Here is a 20,203-nt window from a genome sequence, read left to right as displayed (position 1 = left end):
CATGCGTTTTTTCTGCCAGGGAGATGCAGAAATGCTGCAGAAATTTTCTGCTTCATTTCTGCATCGTGGGCACATAGCCTATAACTGAGAAGTGTGACGTAACGTGACGGGAACACGCAATCTGTGACGTCCGCAAAAGGGAACCGCCCCTAAACACAAACCAACCAATGACAGAACAGAACTCACGCCCCTTTGTTACGGCGCACGCACGGCTCTGTGACGTACTCAGTGGGAAGGAAGAGGAACCGGTGGCGCTTGGTGATCAGAGATGGTGGCCGTGATGATCCCGCAGGCCTGCTCGCAGTGTGACGCTGGGGAGAGAAGCTGAGCCCGGCGACTGCGATGGCCTTCACGGTGAGCAGACGGAACATCGTGCCCGCTTTATCGTGCGTGTCACTGCCTGGAAAAAGAGCGGAGCCTGACTGGCCGTGTAGGCAGCGTGCGCGCTGCTGGCCGGGGCCGTGCACTGGCTCAGTCATGGCAGGCTGCTCACTGCGAGGTCTGCTCTCCAGACGGGAAAGACCACAGTGAAAGCTGTCACATCTCCCCGGCCACGGGGGTCCCGGACTCTGCATTCTATATCCGCCCTGTAGGGGGAGTGCCAGACACCACCGCTATGAGTGCAGGGCTGGCATCACCCGCTGCTGACTGTCCTGTACATGGGGCCATTGCCCTGACTGACAGCACCGCGTCCTCTACTGACTGACAGCACCGCGTCCTCTACTGACTGACAGCACCGCGTCCTCTACTGACTGACAGCACCGCGTCCTCTACTGACTGACAGCACCGCGTCCTCTACTGACTGACAGCACCGCGTCCTCTACTGACTGACAGCACCGCGTCCTCTACTGACTGACAGCACCGCGTCCTCTACTGACTGACAGCACCGCGTCCTCTACTGACTGACGGCACCGCGTCCTCTACTGACTGACGGCACCGCGTCCTCTACTGACTGACGGCACCGCGTCCTCTACTGACTGACGGCACCGCGTCCTCTACTGACTGACGGCACCGCGTCCTCTACTGACTGACGGCACCGCGTCCTCTACTGACTGACGGCACCGCGTCCTCTACTGACTGACGGCACCGCGTCCTCTACTGACTGACGGCACCGCGTCCTCTACTGACTGACGGCACCGCGTCCTCTACTGACTGACTGCACCGCGTCCTCTACTGACTGACGGCACCGCGTCCTCTACTGACTGACGGCACCGCGTACTCTACTGACTGACGGCACCGCGTACCCTACCGACTGACGGCACCGCGTACCCTACCGACTGACGGCACCGCGTACCCTACCGACTGACGGCACCGCGTCCTCTACCGACTGACGGCACCGCGTCCTCTGCCGACTGACGGCACCGCGTCCCCTGCCGACTGACGGCACCGCGTCCCCTGCCGACTGACGGCACCGCGTCCCCTGCCGACTGACGGCACCGCGTCCCCTGCCGACTGACGGCACCGCGTCCCCTGCCGACTGACGGCACCGCGTCCCCTGCCGACTGACGGCACCGCGTCACAGTGGCCCCCGAGGTGGGTATGGGTTTTTGTCACATGTGGCAGCACATCGTGGGACTTTACCCTTAGGAACAGACTTGCATGTACCGAATTCTAAAACTCGGCATCTTCTCTGAAGAATTACTGTAGTTGTTTTTCTTTATAAATTCACCAACACCTGATTATTTCATTGTCTGCGCTACATGTAAAGAATTCCATTCTTTAAGGAAGAATTTGGAGCAGATCTGTTTCAAAATCCTCCAGAAATAAACTTTGTAAACCTAGCCATTCATTCTGTGCATCATGTAATCAGCTAGAACTAGTACCACTTCTGCCTTCTGTAATAACTTATCATCTCATACACTATTCTCATCAGTGACCAAATAGATTATCAGTTTACAGAGTCTGAATGGTCATCATCTTTATTGTAGCTGGCTAACTGGAGCTGTGTAGCCATCATCATTACTATGATAGGAGTTTGTTTCTACCTTTTGGAAAAGGTTACATTAGACTCATTATGCAGCATGGTCTGGTGACTGAAATGGTGACCTCCATTAGATAACATGGTACTTCTCAGCAATGGTCATAAGATCACATAAGTTAACGGAGGAGAAAATAGCCTTCATTTTATAGATTTTTTAAGTAGTCTGGGACCCTTGCCATTGGAATGGTCATGTCTGTGGAGCTGAAAGAAATGGCCAGAGTGCTGTACTCTAGTCCGTGAATGGAGAAGCAATGGGCATGCTCTTCCTTCTAACTCCTCCTCCCTGACATTGTGTAGTGAGAAGGAATGGTGGATTCCCCATCATCTCTAGATTGTTAGTAGTAGCTGTGCTGTGAGTGACTCCAAAAGCTGTAATCCTTACAGGTGGCTGAATATCTGTCATACGTGTCAAACTCTGTCCTGTGGGCGAAATCTGGCCCTCAGGGTGATTTTATTTGGCCCGTGACACCAGAACCACCACCCCTATGTGGGCCCCATTATACTGTATGGAGGACTATGTGGGCCCCATTATACTGTATGGAGGACTATGTGGGCCCCATTATACTGTATGGAGGACTATGTGGGCCCCGTTATACTGTATGGAGGACTATGTGGGCCCCGTTATACTGTATGGAGGACTATGTGGGCCCCGTTATACTGTATGGAGGACTATGTGGGCCCCGTTATACTGTATGGAGGACTATGTGGGCCCCGTTATACTGTATGGAGGACTATGTGGGCCCCGTTATACTGTATGGAGGACTATGTGGGCCCCATTATACTGTATGGAGGACTATGTGGGCCCCATTATACTGTATGGAGGACTATGTGGGCCCCATTATACTGTATGGAGGACTATGTGGGCCCCATTATACTGTATGGAGGACTATGTGGGCCCCATTATACTGTATGGAGGACTATGTGGGCCCCATTATACTGTATGGAGGACTATGTGGGCCCCATTATACTGTATGGAGGACTATGTGGGCCCCATTATACTGTATGGAGGACTATGTGGGCCCCATTATACTGTGTGGAGGACTATGTGGGCCCCATTATACTGTGTGGAGGACTATGTGGGCCCCATTATACTGTGTGGAGGACTATGTGGGCCCCATTATACTGTGTGGAGGACTATGTGGGCCCCATTATACTGTGTGGAGGACTATGTGGGCCCCATTATACTGTGTGGAGGACTATGTGGGCCCCATTATACTGTGTGGAGGACTATGTGGGCCCCATTATACTGTGTGGAGGACTATGTGGGCCCCATTATACTGTGTGGAGGACTATGTGGGCCCCATTATACTGTGCGGAGGACTGTGTGGGCCCCATTATACTGTGCGGAGGACTGTGTGGGCCCCATTGTACTGTGCGGAGGACTGTGTGGGCCCCATTGTACTGTGCGGAGGACTGTGTGGGCCCCCATTGTACTGTGCGGAGGACTGTGTGGGCCCCCATTGTACTGTGCGGAGGACTGTGTGGGCCCCCATTGTACTGTGCGGAGGACTGTGTGGGCCCCCATTGTACTGTGCGGAGGACTGTGTGGGCCCCCATTGTACTGTGCGGAGGACTGTGTGGGCCCCCATTGTACTGTGCGGAGGACTGTGTGGGCCCCCATTGTACTGTGCGGAGGACTGTGTGGGCCCCCATTGTACTGTGCGGAGGACTGTGTGGGCCCCCATTGTACTGTGCGGAGGACTGTGTGGGCCCCCATTGTACTGTGCGGAGGACTGTGTGGGCCCCCATTGTACTGTGCGGAGGACTGTGTGGGCCCCCATTGTACTGTGCGGAGGACTGTGTGGGCCCCCATTGTACTGTGCGGAGGACTGTGTGGGCCCCCATTGTACTGTGCGGAGGACTGTGTGGGCCCCCATTGTACTGTGCGGAGGACTGTGTGGGCCCCCATTGTACTGTGCGGAGGACTGTGTGGGCCCCCATTGTACTGTGCGGAGGACTGTGTGGGCCCCCATTGTACTGTGCGGAGGACTGTGTGGGCCCCCATTGTACTGTGCGGAGGACTGTGTGGGCCCCCATTGTACTGTGCGGAGGACTGTGTGGGCCCCCATTGTACTGTGCGGAGGACTGTGTGGGCCCCCATTGTACTGTGCGGAGGACTGTGTGGGCCCCCATTGTACTGTGCGGAGGACTGTGTGGGCCCCCATTGTACTGTGCGGAGGACTGTGTGGGCCCCCATTGTACTGTGCGGAGGACTGTGTGGGCCCCCATTGTACTGTGCGGAGGACTGTGTGGGCCCCCATTGTACTGTGCGGAGGACTGTGTGGGCCCCCATTGTACTGTGCGGAGGACTGTGTGGGCCCCCATTGTACTGTGCGGAGGACTGTGTGGGCCCCCATTGTACTGTGCGGAGGACTGTGTGGGCCCCCATTGTACTGTGCGGAGGACTGTGTGGGCCCCCATTGTACTGTGCGGAGGACTGTGTGGGCCCCCATTGTACTGTGCGGAGGACTGTGTGGGCCCCCATTGTACTGTGCGGAGGACTGTGTGGGCCCCCATTGTACTGTGCGGAGGACTGTGTGGGCCCCCATTGTACTGTGCGGAGGACTGTGTGGGCCCCCATTGTACTGTGCGGAGGACTGTGTGGGCCCCCATTGTACTGTGCGGAGGACTGTGTGGGCCCCCATTGTACTGTGCGGAGGACTGTGTGGGCCCCCATTGTACTGTGCGGAGGACTGTGTGGGCCCCCATTGTACTGTGCGGAGGACTGTGTGGGCCCCCATTGTACTGTGCGGAGGACTGTGTGGGCCCCCATTGTACTGTGCGGAGGACTGTGTGGGCCCCCATTGTACTGTGCGGAGGACTGTGTGGGCCCCCATTGTACTGTGCGGAGGACTGTGTGGGCCCCCATTGTACTGTGCGGAGGACTGTGTGGGCCCCCATTGTACTGTGCGGAGGACTGTGTGGGCCCCCATTGTACTGTGCGGAGGACTGTGTGGGCCCCCATTGTACTGTGCGGAGGACTGTGTGGGCCCCCATTGTACTGTGCGGAGGACTGTGTGGGCCCCCATTGTACTGTGCGGAGGACTGTGTGGGCCCCCATTGTACTGTGCGGAGGACTGTGTGGGCCCCCATTGTACTGTGCGGAGGACTGTGTGGGCCCCCATTGTACTGTGCGGAGGACTGTGTGGGCCCCCATTGTACTGTGCGGAGGACTGTGTGGGCCCCCATTGTACTGTGCGGAGGACTGTGTGGGCCCCCATTGTACTGTGCGGAGGACTGTGTGGGCCCCCATTGTACTGTGCGGAGGACTGTGTGGGCCCCATATTGTATACTGGTTGGCCTGCGACATTGTCCACGTTTTTCATTTTGGCCCTCTGTGTGTTTGACGTCTCTGATCTATGTTGTAATGTACAGGATCTCCATAAATAGATGAAATAGCACATTACTGATGGGAGACACGGTACAGTAATCTGAGTTCAGCTGCTGCACCTGGCAGAAGAATGTGGCTTGTGCCCCCCGCAGCGCAGCAGGGAGTTTCAGATTTGCATTTTCTTTCTCCCTTTTAAAAGAAATGTTGTACCTAGTAATGGAAAGTAAGACCGCCGGATTCAGAGATGACAGAGATTTAGGAAAACTGGTGCAATGGAATAATTGCTATAGCAATTAGTTTGCTTCCTTAATTATCATATGGGCTTCTGAGAAATTTAGAGAAGCCAAGAACAAGAAAAATACCCAAATAACTGAAAGTAGATGTATAAATCGCACAGTGCAAAAATAATAATAAATAATAAAGGGTATTTAGTTAACATAATTTTGATCAAAATAATGTGAAAGCCATCCCGCCACTTCACGGCAACCCTTATGGGACAGTCCTAACTCTAATATTAAAAACCTTACCATTTGTCATTTCTGAGAAATTGAGTCTGATTGCTAAGATCAAGTGCGCAGGTTTTCAGAATTCGCCCTTTATGCCTATTCGGCAAAGATTTTTGTAAAATCAAAATTGTATCCAGTTATAATCATGGCTAAAGGTCAACGAAGCCTTGAATAGGTGGCATATGTAAAGACTTTTCCTTAAGTTTGTAACACTGTATATTTTGCATGTACTGCAAATACACCAAGCGTATGGACAAAATAAATCCATAGGTTGTTACCAAGTTTGTTGTCTTGGCCTCTGGGCTGTGGAGTCGGTATAAAATGGACCGATTCCTAAAATATATAATAAATTGGGTACAGTAGTACAATGCAGGATGTGCTGTAAATGTTTTCATAAGAATTTGGGAAAGTTGTGAAATGTCCTATAAATGTCTGTTCTGTTCCTGATGTAAGGGTCTCTGCTTAGGTGAGATGAATCTGTGCTGCACTTTATGTACACGCTCAGTAGTGAGGCCGTGCTGTGAAGACGGACATCAAGGGGGCGAAGGTTTGGCTTACTGACTCCACAGCCCTGCTTGGCATACGTTCAGTGGGTATATGGTGACTATACCTTTCAGTGCAAAGTGGCCCATTATGGGAAATAATCTAGCATTTTTCTATTGGCCATGTAAGCACCTGTATTGTGTATGGGTGCATATGACTGGAGTGTCCTTTCTGTGCTTATATATATATATATATATATATATATACTGGTGTAATATTACTGTGTTTTCATTTACTTTGTTTAATTTCAAATTCTTGTTTTTCCTCTGAAAGAAAAATAAGATGCCGAATCTTGAGGCCCAAGTAACTAGCAGCTTGCTGCAATTTCCGGAGATCACAATAGAAGCTCTCCAGGAGGATGAAATTAACCTGGAATCTGTCTTGCGTGCAAAGTTTACCCCAGGTAAGAGATATGTAACATCTAATAGAACGATGGTCTGTTTGCTCATTGTTTTACCAAATGAATGGTAAAGGTTTTTTTTTCCAGTCTTCTTTAATCTTTTCTGATAAGTGATGATTGTTAGATTGGTGGGGTAAAAGTAGGACTAAAGTGGAGTTCATACAAGCGTATCTTGTGGTCCGTATACGGGCTGCATCGCCTGACCTCGTGGCCGGCTTCCCAACCTTAGCTTACAGCCTCGGGTCTGAAGCGGTACGTTTTGGACCTTGTGCTTCATATACGGACTGTAAAATACAGTTGTGCGAGCCCTGCCTTACACCGATCTAACAGTTATCCCCTATACTATGCAGCTAACTCTCTGTTGTGGGGGCATATGCCCAGTGTTTCTTGTAAAAACTTATATCTTTAATCTGTTTTTACAAATATGAAGTTATAGGCTCAGAAAAGGTTGGCAGTGCATGTGTGTAATTTATTTCTCTTTTCTGTAAAGGGAGAGCTGGGCTTGCTTGGCTCGCATGTGGACCCCAGCTTGAAGTTACCAATTCAGTAACGGGTGAAAGACTTTCTGCATACTGTTTTAGCTCAGTGACTGAGAGACCTCCCACTGTTGTCGCTGTCAAAGAGTTTTCATGGCAGAAGAAGACAGGACTTCTTGTGGGTCTGCTTGAAGCAGAAGGCAGTGTTCTTTGCTTGTATGATGTCGGCATTTCAAAAGTTGTTAAAGCAGTGGCGCTCCCTGGCTCGGTAAGCACTTCTAAACTTGATTGATTTGCTCGATCCTTTTTGGGAAACTGTTATAATTTATATACTTTTTTGTGCTTTCAGGTAACGGCTGTTGAACCCTTAGTGAATGATGGCGGAGCCAATGCAAGTACTCAGCATTTACACCAGAGTCTAAGATGGTTCTTTGGCGTGGCAGCTGTGGTTACAGATGTTGGGCATGTTCTTCTTATTGATCTATGTTTAGATGATATCTCTTGCAATCAAGATGAGTTGGAAGCGTCAGGTATTTTTCTTAATAAATCAGGATTTTTAAAATGTATTTTAACAAAACTAAATCAAGTTGTGTTAAAGGGGTGACCACATTTTAGTAATTGATGGCATATTACTAGGATTTGTCAGCACACAATAAACACAAGGGGTCTGACCTCTAGAGCACCCAACAATCCTAGGAATAACATTTCCCTTCTGAACATTGGTGTGAGGCCACCTGCTGCGGCACTTCTTCATTCAAGTGGATGGGGCTCTTTGCCTTTCCCAGCACAGTTCAGATATCACGACCACCTTTGTGCAGAAAAAAAATTAAGAGCCTGAAATGCGCCCCCCCCACCCACCCAAATTGGTTTGGGGCCCCAGAGATCAAGTGATGGCATATCACATATCAGCATTATGCTATTTACTTGATTTGGAATTCCCTTTATGATTTCACAAAACAACATAATGCCATTAACCTCTTTAGTGCCTTTGCGATATACTGTCTGTATTCATTCCTCGTGGTTTTTAAGATGTCTGCTTGCTGTCCTTTATTAGTAATATTCATTGTTTGCTTCTGGTGGATAAACATTTTGCACTGGTCATGTGATGGGCACATAGCTACAGCGCTGTGTACACACGTGCTTCTCACTAAATTACAATATCATCAAAAATGTTATTTCAGTTCTTCAATACAAAAAGTGAAACTCATATATTATATAGAGTCATTACAAACAGTGATCTATTTCAAGTGTTTATTTCTGTTAATGTTGATGATTATGGCCTCCAGCCAATGAAAGCACAAAAGTCATTATCTCAGTAAATTAGAATTAAAAAACACCTGCAAAGGCTTCCTAAGCATTTAAAAAGGTCCCTTTAGTCTGTTTCAGTAGGCTCCACAATCATGGGGAAGACTGCTGACTTGACAGATGTCCAGAAGGCAGTCATTGACACACTCCACAAGGAGGGTAAGCCACATAAGGTCATTGCTAAGGAAGCTGGCTGTTCAGAGTGCTGTATCAAAGCATATTAATGGAAAGTTGAGCAGAAGGAAAAAGTGTGGTAGGAAAAGGTGCACAAGCAACCGAGATAACCACAGCCTTGAAAGGATTGCTAAGAAAAGGCCGTTCAAAAAAATAGGGGGAGATTCACATGGAGTGGACTGCTGCTGGAGTCATTGCTTCAAGAGCTGCCACCGCACGGACGTATCCAGGACATGGGCTACAAGTGCCACAATCCTTGTGTCAAGCCACTTATGACCAATAGACAATGCCAGAAGAGTCTTACCTGGGCAAGGAGAAAAAGACCTGGACTGATGCTCAGTGGTCCAAGGTGGTGTTTTCAGATGAAAGTAAATTTTGCATTTCATTTGGAAATCAAGGTCTGAGAGTCTGTAGGAAGAGTGGAGAGGCCACAATCCAAGCTGCTGGAGGTCTAGTGTGAGGTTTCCACAATCAGTGATGGTTTGGGGAGCCATGTCATCTGCTGGTGTAGGTCCACTGTGTTTTATCAAGACCAAAGTCAGCGCAGCCGTCTACCAGGACATTTTACAGCACTTCATGCTTCCCTCTGCGGACAAGTTTTTTGGAGATGGAAATTTCATTCTTCAGCAGGACTTGGCACCTGTCCACACTGCCAAAAGTACCAATACCTGGTTTAAAAGCCATAGTATGACTGTGCTTGATTGGCCAGCAAACTCGCCCGACCTTAACCCCATAGAGAATTTATGGGGTATTGTCAAGAGGAAGATGAGAGACACCAGACCCAACAATGCAGACGAGCTGAAGGCTGCTATCAAAGCAACCTGGACTTCCATAACACCTCAGCAGTGCCACAGGCTGATCGCCTCCATGCCACATTGCCGCATTGATGCAGTAATTGATGCAAAAGGAGCCCCAACCAAGTACTGAGTGCATTTACTGAACATACATTTCAATAGGCCAACATTTCGGATTTTATTTCATTTTTCAAGCTGTTATAAAGTATTCTAATATACTGAGATACTGACTTTTGTGTTTTCATTGGCTGTAAGTCATAATCATCAACATTAACAGAAATAAACACTTGAAATAGATCACTCTGTGTGTAATGACTCTATATAATAGATCACTCTGTCTGTAATGACTCTATATAATAGATCACTCTGTTTGTAATGACTCTATATAATCACTCTGTTTGTAATGACTCTATATAATAGATCACTCTGTGTGTAATGACTCTATATAATAGATCCCTCTGTGTGTAATGACTCTATATAATAGATCACTCTGTGTGTAATGACTCTATATAATAGATCCCTCTGTCTGTAATGACTCTATATAATAGATCCCTCTGTGTGTAATGACTCTATATAATAGATCCCTCTGTGTGTAATGACTCTATATAATAGATCCCTCTGTGTGTAATGACTCTATATAATAGATCACTCTGTGTAATGACTCTATATAATAGATCCCTCTGTCTGTAATGACTCTATATAATAGATCACTCTGTCTGTAACGACTCTATATAATATACAGTATAAGTTTAACTTTCTGTTTTGAAGAACTGAAATAAATTAACTTTTTGATGATATTGTAATTTTGTGAGAAGCACCTGTAGTTATGAGCTATGCCCGTATGTGTCTTGTATTACAAAGACTGACTTTCACTAGGCAAATTAAAGGTTTCTATTCAATTACATCAAATGGAGGTATTGAAAACTGTAGAGAATTAATGTAGAAAGTCTATTAAAATATTGTATAACTTGTATTTAAAGAAACCGTAATATATTTAAGGGAAGAAGTAAATTTAATCTAGTGTAAAACAGTAAAGAGAGGCGAGGGATTTGCTGCAGTGGTATCTTTCATTTACACATTATAGCACTTGCTCACTTAGTTTGGGAATTAGTCAGACATCAGCATAGAGAAGACCCAAAATGGATAGGACAGACTGCACGATGTAAAATGTGTCAAATATTCCTATTGTTTTTCTACCCTCCGCTCCTCCCTCCTGTCCTTATATTTGTTGCAGGATCTGTCTTTTGGTAGGACATAATGAGACTTGGTGTAAGGAGAAGCACAAATCAAGATGGTGCAGGGAGGTGGCGAGGGTGGACTTCGGTTTTGCTTCAGTTTGGGCATTTTAAAACGTCCAGAACAAAATGGGTATCTAGGAGCGGGCTTTACTCCAATGTTCTTAATACGGACAGACCTTTTTCAGATTCCCAATTGTTATTCAAAACTCCTTTTAAGTGGTCACTGATTCTATAACCAACGCTGAAATCAATACTACAAACCGCTCATCGCTTTTTGCATGTTTAACTTGCTGCCTCCTGATAAAGTGGCTGAAGAGCTGACTAAAATGTAGTTTTTTTTATTTTCCCTTTTAACAAACGTTCTGCGGCTGTTGGTATTATTCCCCTGTACCTGGGATAGGTTGTGTTGGATGTAATGACATGACAGCGTAGCTCTTCTCCTAGGGGTTTTCCAGGGGGTTCCTGGCCCTTGTAATGACTGTAAATGCTGGAAGTGAGATCTGAGAGTGATGAGATTTTTTTTTCCAAAACTCGCCATTCCCTCTGAAAAAAAAAACCACAGCTAAAATGTGTTTTATATCACCTTACTGCTGGTTGTACTGCTGTATTATAGCCATGCTACTTTTCTCTGTGTTCTGCATAGGGGCAGGAGAGCAGGAGCCCCTCATGTCGTATAGGAGACATCATAGCTAGTCTTTACTTAACAACTTATTCCACTGAAAATCAGAGAGGAAATGTAACAAATGTTTGTTCCTCATGTACAAACACGACAGCTTATGTAATTACAGGCAAATAGACTTAAAGGGGTTGTCCACTACTGGGACAACCCCTTAAACGAAATGTTCGGCCCCCCAATAAAAAAACCCCTATATTCACATCCCGTGCCGGCTCCGTTCCAGCGATGTCAGCACTCGCGGTCCCGGGTCTGTGATGCGGTGGAATGACCTGTGATGCCCGGCGCCCAATCAGTGCTGGCGTCAGTCTGCGCCTTCGTACAAACTGAACATGGAGGATCCCAGATTTCTTCTTCATGTTTAGTTTGTCTGAAGGCCGGGACTCTGACGCCAGCACTGATTGGGCGCCGGGCATCACAGGTCATTCCACCGCATCACAGACCCGGGACCGCGAGTGCTGACACCGCTGGAATGGAGCCGGCATGGGAGGCGAGTACAAGTTGTTTTTTTTGTTTGTTTTTTTTATCAGGGCTGAACGTTTAGTTTTAAGAAGGTGTTAGTGACAACCCCTTTTAATGTTGAAATGCTTGTTTCTGTCAATTTATTTATAGACCTTGAAGTCATTAGTGGGATACCTGCAGAAATCCCTAAACTCCGAAAAGCGGCTAATCGAGAGAGACGACACATAGGTCTTCAGCTGCTTGCACCTTCTGGAGCCATGGTCACCACAGTCAGCTATATAGCTAGAACTAATCACCTGGCTGTAGGATTCTCTGATGGATACCTCTCTTTATGGAACATGAAAACTTTAAGACGAGAGTAAGTAAAGTTTTGTTTATTTTTCCATATTCAAATGCATTACTTCATTCTTAGATACATTTCAAGATTTTCCCTCACGTGGCTGTATTAAGCTTGTTTTATTAGGGAAAATTGGTATTTTTTTCTGGCCACACATTATTGTACATAGTAATTTAATATATAACTTTGATTAAAATGTGTGTATATAATGATTTTTTTCAAAGCTACGGCATATACTCGTGTATAAGCTGACTTTTTCAGCACATTTTTTTTTATGCTGAAAAAAAAAAAACCCTCGGCTTATACTCGAGTATATACTTACATTCTGGCTGTGGGGTGGGAGAGGTTGCGGCGGAAGAGCGGTGCACAGTCGGTAGCCGGCTGCTGCAGCTACCATGTGTGCCTGCTGCTAAAGAAAATTAATATTCACTCTTCTCCACGCCCATGGGGGTGGAGAGGAGTGAATATTCATTTTCTTTAATAGCGCACACTGTCAGTCGCAGCCACTGGCTCCGTTATCCTCTGTGCATGCTATTGGAGCACACCGTATCGCTGAGCTGCTGCAGGAAACAGACTGCTGCGACTGACACTGCGCTATTAAAGAAAATGAATATTCACTCCACTCCACACCCATAGTCCCGGCGTGGAGAAAATTGAATATCCCGGCAGCTCACCTCAGCGTCTGAGGGCGCATGGCAGTGGCGTCATGCGCTCATCAGCTGCTGGAAGAACAGGACGCAGCACTGGAGCAGAGGGAAGGTGAGTAGAAGTGTGTTATTTTTTTTCATGTGTGCATTGATGGGGGGCCATGCATACCAGGATTGGGGATGAGGATGATATGCACACCAGGATGGGGAAATTTACCAGTAGCTGCTGCATTTCCCACCCTAGGCTTATACCCAAGTCAATACATTTTCCCAGTTTTTTGTGGTAAAATTCAAGGCTTATATATATATATATATTTTTTTTTTTATTCTGTCCAAGTTGCATTGAAAGCCAATGGGAGGTGGGAAATGCTTAACCCCTTTACCCCCGAAGCTTGTTTGAACGTTAATCACCAGCGCAATTTTTACAACTCTGACCAGTCTCCCTTTCATGCAATAACTCTGGAACGCTTCAACGGATCCCACTGATTCTGAGATTTGTTTTTTTTCATGACATATTGCAATTTGTGATAGTGGTAACATTTATTTGATATGATTTACGTTTATTTGTGAAAAAATTCGAAATTTGGCGATAACTTAGAAAATTTTGCAATTTTCAAACTTTGAATTTTTATGCCCTTAAATCAGAGAGATGTGTCACACAAAATAGTTAATACATAACATTTCCCACATGTCTACTTTACATCAGCACAATTTTAAAACCAACATTTTTCTTTGTTAGAAGGGTTAAAAGTTGACCAGTGTGTTCTCATTTTTACAACAAAATTTACAAAACTATTTGTTTAGGGACCACATCACATTTGAAGTGACCTTGAGGGGCCTTTATGACAGAAAATACCCAAAAGGGACACCATTCTAAACATTGTACCCCTCAAGGTGCTCAAAACCACATTCAATAGATTTATTAACCCTTCAGGTGCTTCACAGGAATTGTTGGAATGTGGAAGAAAACACTGAACATTCTACTTTAGACCCAATTTTTTTTTTTTCATTTTTGCAAGCGTAACAGGATAAAATGGATCCCAAAGTTTGTTGTGCACTTTCTCCTGAGCACGCAGATACCCCAAATGTGAGGGAAAACCACTGTTTAGGGGCATGGTGGGGCTCGGAAGGGAAGGGGCCTTGACTTGGCTATTTGAATGTAAAATTTTATTTTTACACCAGGACACACCTGAAGCAGAATACTACTGTCAACATTGTTCCTTGCTCGTGCTGATGCATCGGCATGGGATAATGATGAGGGCAGCATTGATCACCCAGCGCTTGGGAACAGCGTTAACTTTACCACTGATTCCCAGGTGCCAGTTCGTGTGCTCCTGATGCGGCACACAGTTGCCACACGTATGTCACACAGGTACACACGGACACGGTTATCTCCGGTACCAGTATTTCCTTTACCGGAAATATCAAGACGCGTGAAACCGGCCTTACTCTGGACTCAGTCTGGCCTCTGTTTAGCTGTGTCCTGTTTTTCAGTCGTTAACAAAACTGTGCCCGACAGCACTTTTATGCACGCCTAATAAAAAGACTGACAATGTTGGATCACAGGCCAGACGGCGTCCACGGTGCCTCCATCTGCCTCATTACAGGGAATCTTCCGCTGGGGGTTCCTTCTGAATCGCATACTTACATGGAAGCCCTAGCGTAAGCGCTCAGCACAGAGCGCAGGATAAATGTGAGCCGAGCCATACTGCGATCTTTGGGAGGCAGAATGAACAAAGCAGCAGATGAAGAATTGTTTTAATTTTTTACGCCGTTCCTCATGCGGTGTGAGTGATTAGATCGGGTTTTTATGTTTGGTAGCTGTCACACACTAAAAAACATTTTTGTTTTTTTGCATCACTATATTTTGAGAGCTATAAGTTTTCCATATTTTAGCCGACAGTCATGTGACCCCTGACGAAGCTGCTAGTGGGCAGCGATACGCGTGGGTGACCACAACGGGTATACTAACTTTGACCTCTTAATAGCGCATACAGTTATTATATTACACTCTGTATACTTTTGAACTCTGAGTGCCTGCATAGTAGATGGTTTATGATTAACATTATGATCAGGATGTTTAGGCGATATTATTAGATGTCCTCCTCTCTTTTGATTGATCCTATTTATGCATCTTGTATTGTATCAATATTCTATATACTACTGCACTTTATAGTCATTCACTATTGAACCTTATGATCATGTACTTTTCTATCTTGGGCTATTTATGACTTTCTTTATGGTCACTATGACACATGTCTTGAATGATGACTGATTTTTCTATTCTAGTTAACCTGTTGGTGCATGTGTGGGATATTACGCCCTCACATGGTTTTGCTTTCCTTTTTTAAATGCTTTTAATGTTTTTTGTGTGGTCTAATGTCTTTTTGTCAAACTTCTGTTCAATAAAATGTTATATATTTTTGTAATACAAATATTTGGGTGCCTGGCTCTTTGTACCTGTGGCTCTTTCTCCTTCTTTCCACACCATGGCAATGATGTCACTGGGTCTCCGATTCAAGAGCAGAGCGGCATTTGTTTTTCTGCTCGCTCGCTAAATGCTGCGATCGCAGCATTTAAGGGGTTAAAGTGCTGGGAGCGGTGCGGACACTGCTCCTGGCTCTGGGTTCCAGGTATCAGCTGGCACCCGCCGGCAACCGCGGCTGCACAACTTGTGTGGGCGCGATCGCCGAGAAGTAATAACACTTACCTGGTCCATAAGGTCCAGGGCACAGGGACGTATTATTACGCACAATGTTAGAAAGGGGTTAAAAAATCTGAACATTTTAATGTAATGATTTTGAGAATTTGGAAAAACCAGAATGAGCACCAAAAATGATTTTCACTGCAGGCGCTATGTAGAGCACTTTGATATTTTGCTACAGACTCAATCAAACATCGGACCACAATGATTAAAGCGAACCTGTCAGCAGGATTTAGCCCTTTAAATTAAAGGCATGGCGATAATAGCACTGTGGTGCTGATTACTGATACCTGAGGTGAAGGGATCCGCTCAGTGGCTGTTGAATACTCACCTTTATGACGTTTTCAGAAAATGACGTCTTGTGTGCGTCAGAGGCGGTGCATATGCAGTGATGGCTGCGTTGTGGAATTTTATAAAGTATGCGAGTCCCTGAATAATCTGTTACCTGCTCCAGAAATAGAGGAGTCTGGTGTGGAGGGGTGGAGAACCAGAAGACGACCCAGCCCCCACGCCCTGTCCTGAAGCACAAGACACCATTTTATGAAAACTTTATAAGATGAGTAATCAGCAGCCACTGAGCGCATCCCTTCACACCAGGTATCATATTAATCAGCATCGCCGTGCTATTATGGCCATGCCTTTAGTTTATAGGACTAAAATCTGCTGGCAGGTTCTCTTTAACCGGTGTGAAATGTGCTTGCCGGCGCTTAGTGTGGTGCGCTGCATCATGTTTGTACAGGCCGGATATCCAGAAGCCGTGATGTGTTATTATAGCAGCTCTGCATGCAGTTATCATCTGGGATAAATCATAATTGTATGTCGCTTTGTGTAGGACATTTTAATGACTTAATGTGTGTATATATATATATTTTTTCAGATACCATGTTCAAATTGAAGGGGGCAGAGTTCCTGTTTTCTCCGTCACTTTTCAAGAACCTGAGAATGACCCCCGAAACTGCTGTTACCTTTGGGCTGTTCAAACAAGTCAAAGGTAATTGTTAAAATCCAATTACTAACATTGCATCCTTTCCCCAAATTATTTTACATTTCAAAATTAAGAGTTCTGTATTTTGTCATTTCTTTAGCTCTCCAGTTATGTTCTCATCATAACCTTTTAATCTTTTCTACTATAGTGGTAGAGATTTAAGCTTTCATTTGCTGCAGTTGGCTTTTGGGGACAGAAAACGTTTACCATCAGGACAAATTATGTATGAGGTAAGATGTCTGTATATTTTTATTCTGTATGGTTTGTAATGTAAAGGGGTCATTCTCAAGTTGTCTGTAGAGCACCTCACAGCTCTGAACCCTCCTTACTTCCTTGGTGAGTGCTCCTCCTCGAGTGACACTTCTGGTCAGGAGCTTTGTTTTATTACAACATTCACACTGTCATTGTTTGTTCTGTTACCACTTTATTTACATTATGGATGTATACACATTTGACTGCTTTAGGATCTTCACCCACCTCCAGCTGGTGGTCACTGTTCACTTTCCACTACATCTCTCCTGTGTCCCTTGCTGTCTTTGGTTATGTTTAAGTCCTTGCATATATTGTGTAGGGATTCATGCTCGGCAGTAGACGGCTTTTACACAGGCACTGGATTTTATTTTTTAAAGAAAACAAAACCATAAACACAAAATCCCTAGCCTTGTCCAGGCACTAACTGAACAAAATAGACCTTGGCTACTCATACACGACTCAGCTAGTCCAAGTTTGGTCAAACAAAACTGCTATTGTCCAAAGCAACCACTCATATTTGCAGTTTGGCGCACATGGCCTGTGCAGTCTCTTCTCAGAGTGGAATTCTGGCTTGTCTCTCTCTAACATCTCCAACACAACCCACTCTGCTTAGTCTTCTCCAGCTGACTGACTAAGGTGAACACCTAGCCTGGCTATATGCAGAGAAATCCAGGTGCACTTAATCAGAATCTGTAGGGCTAAGTTTTAACCCTTTGCACCATCTGCCAAAACAGAGCCTATAGGGCTTCAAATTGATTCAAATGTGAGGCTTGATGAGCTGCCACTAGATTCACACTGCCTGAATTACAGACGGCATGAAACATCGTGGTTGTACGATTACAGCCGTGTACACTTTTCACTGGAACCCCGCAGCATTTCAGAGAAAAATTTGTTTGAAAAGCCAGCCATGGACTATAGAAATAGACCTGACAAATCCGGCATGGTCCTTGGCTCACTTGTTCCTGCCCGCTCCAGTTGATTGATTTTGACAGGTCTCCTCCTATGTACACACACATGGTACAGACCTGTCAACCACCTGGAGTGGGGCAGGGAGAGGCTAGACTAGGTATATCTATTCCTATAATATAAATCTATCTATCTATATGTCAATTATTCTTTCTTTATTTTTTTTTACAGAACTTGGAATACTGTGAGGAAAGGTATAACCTGGATCTTTCAGCGAATACCCTATTTTTAAGAGGTCAAACAAACAGCATGAAGTTACTGGGCTGTCAGACTATAGAAAAATTCCATGCTCATAGCGAAAGAGAAGACGGTCTCCATGATGGTTTGTTTTTCTGTATTTTTCTCTTTCATGTCTTTTATTATGTTTGCAAGGCATATACAGAAACTGATCTGAAATTTGACTATGTAGAGTACAACAAAGTCTTATCTCATACATCATTGTTAATCAGAAGCCGACTAGATTAAGTTTCTTCAAATGTAAAATATTTGGACCATCCTGGTCTGTCTGTACACGCTATTGTATACGATCACTTTCAAAAATTGGAAAATCCCTTTAACCCCTTAATTTTGGGGTCTTTAGGACAAATATATATTTTTTTTCCATCACATTTTTTGAAGATATAGCTGAATGAGGGCTTGTCTTTTGTGGAATGAATTGTATTTATAGGTGGAAATAGAAAAAATTACAAATGTATGTATATATGTGTATGTATGTGTGTATATAAAACACACATATATACATACACTTTGCATTGTTCACCATGCAGCTTCGCATAAATGTTGATATCATTATAGTAATCAGAGATATGGAATGTTTTTCAAAGGATATATATATATTTTTTACACTACAATATTAGTACCCTAAGGGAACTTGAACATAAAATCTCATGATCATATTGTTAACGCACATCGCTACAGTGGATTACCTAATTTATCCCCGTCAACCTATCAAACCCCGACTCTGGCAGTATCTGTTAAACTGTACTGTATGGCAGACCAAAAGGCCATTTTCGGGCTCTTGGTTGCCATAGTCCATTGGCACCGCTGCGCACATTAGAGGTGCTGATGATGGTCTGACAAAGGGAGCGCTCTTTTTTTTTGGTCAGATTCTTTGTGTGCTGTTGTCACTATCGGCATATCAGATTGAACTGCTAAACCTGGTGAGAACACATCAGAATCCTGGCTGTGTATATCAATTGAGCTCCTGCTGCTCCGATGCAGAGGCTGTACCGTACAGATCCCTCAAGCAGTGCACAAAGTGACCTGATCATGACGGTTTTATACATCAGTTTGAGTTAAGGAGAGAATGTTTTCAATCCCCAGAAGTACTTTTTTCTACATAATTGAATCTACAGTTAGGTCCATATATATTTGGACAGAGACGACATTTTTCTAATTTTGGTTCTAGACATTACCACAATGAATTTTAAACAAAACAATTCTGATGCAGTTGAAGTTCAGACTTTCAGCTTTCATTTGAGGGTATCCACATTAAAATTGGATGAAGGGTTTAGGAGTTTCAGCTCCTTAACATGTGCCACCCTGTTTTTAAAGGGACCAAAAGTAATTGGACAATTGACTCCAAGGCTATTTCATGGACAGGTGTGGGCAATCCCTTCGTTATGTCATTCTCAATTAAGCAGATAAAAGGCCTGGAGTTGATTTGAGGTGTAGTGCTTGCATTTGGAAGGTTTTGCTGTGAAGTAAACATGCGGTCAAAGGTGCTCTCCATGCAGGTGAAACAAGCCATCCTTAAGCTGCAAAAACAGGAAAAAAAAACATCCAAGAAATTGCTACAATATTAGGAGTGGCAAAATCGACAGTTTGGTACATCCTGAGAAAGAAAGAAAGCACTGGTGAACTCATCAATGCAAAAAGACCTGGGCGCCCACGGAAGACAACAGTGGTGGATGATCTTAGAATAATCTCCATGGTGAAGAGAAACCCCTTCACAACAGCCAACCAAGTGAACAACACTCTCCAGGAGGTAGGCGTTTCAATATCCAAATCTACCATAAAGAGAAGACTGCATGAAAGTAAATACAGAGGGTTCACTGCACGGTGCAAGCCACTCATAAGCATCAAGAATAAAAAGGCTAGACTGGACTTTGCTAAAAACATCTAAAAAAGCCAGCACAGTTCTGGAAGAACATTCTTTGGACAGATGAAACCAAGATCAACCTCTACCAGAATGATGGAAAGAGAAAAGTATGGTGAAGGCGTGATACAGCTCATGATCCAAAGCATACCGCATCATCTGTAAAACACGGCGGAGGCAGTGTGATGGCTTGGGCATGCATGGCTGCCAGTGGCACTGGGTCACTAGTGTTTATTGATGATGTGACACAGGACAGAAGTAGCCGAATGAATTCTGATGTATTCAGAGCCATACTGTGTGCTCAGATCCAGCCAAATGCAGCCAAACTGAT

General features: G+C 45.1%; 1 protein-coding gene across 1 annotated transcript in view; it reads left to right on the top strand.

Annotated features, from left to right (window-relative positions):
• The first annotated feature begins 213 nt into the window (after positions 1-213).
• The window catches only part of LOC141273769 (protein ELYS-like), a 116,061-nt gene continuing 96,071 nt past the window's right edge, over positions 214-20,203 (top strand). Inside the window, exons 1-8 of the mRNA XM_073686106.1 lie at positions 214-354; positions 6,635-6,764; positions 7,252-7,505; positions 7,587-7,767; positions 12,034-12,241; positions 16,449-16,562; positions 16,705-16,786; positions 17,946-18,096. Of these exons, the coding sequence (XP_073542207.1) occupies positions 343-354; positions 6,635-6,764; positions 7,252-7,505; positions 7,587-7,767; positions 12,034-12,241; positions 16,449-16,562; positions 16,705-16,786; positions 17,946-18,096 (1,132 nt within the window). The 5' untranslated portion in view covers positions 214-342. The remainder of the gene's footprint in view (positions 355-6,634; positions 6,765-7,251; positions 7,506-7,586; positions 7,768-12,033; positions 12,242-16,448; positions 16,563-16,704; positions 16,787-17,945; positions 18,097-20,203) is intronic.

The sequence above is a fragment of the Phyllobates terribilis genome, unplaced genomic scaffold (genome assembly GCF_046119375.1).
Source record: "Phyllobates terribilis strain yellow unplaced genomic scaffold, ASM4611937v1 Scaffold_5__5_contigs__length_657084704, whole genome shotgun sequence".
NCBI lineage: Eukaryota > Metazoa > Chordata > Amphibia > Anura > Dendrobatidae > Phyllobates > Phyllobates terribilis.
The sequence above is the reverse complement of the archived record's forward strand: the minus strand, read 5'-3'. Positions and strand labels throughout refer to the sequence as shown.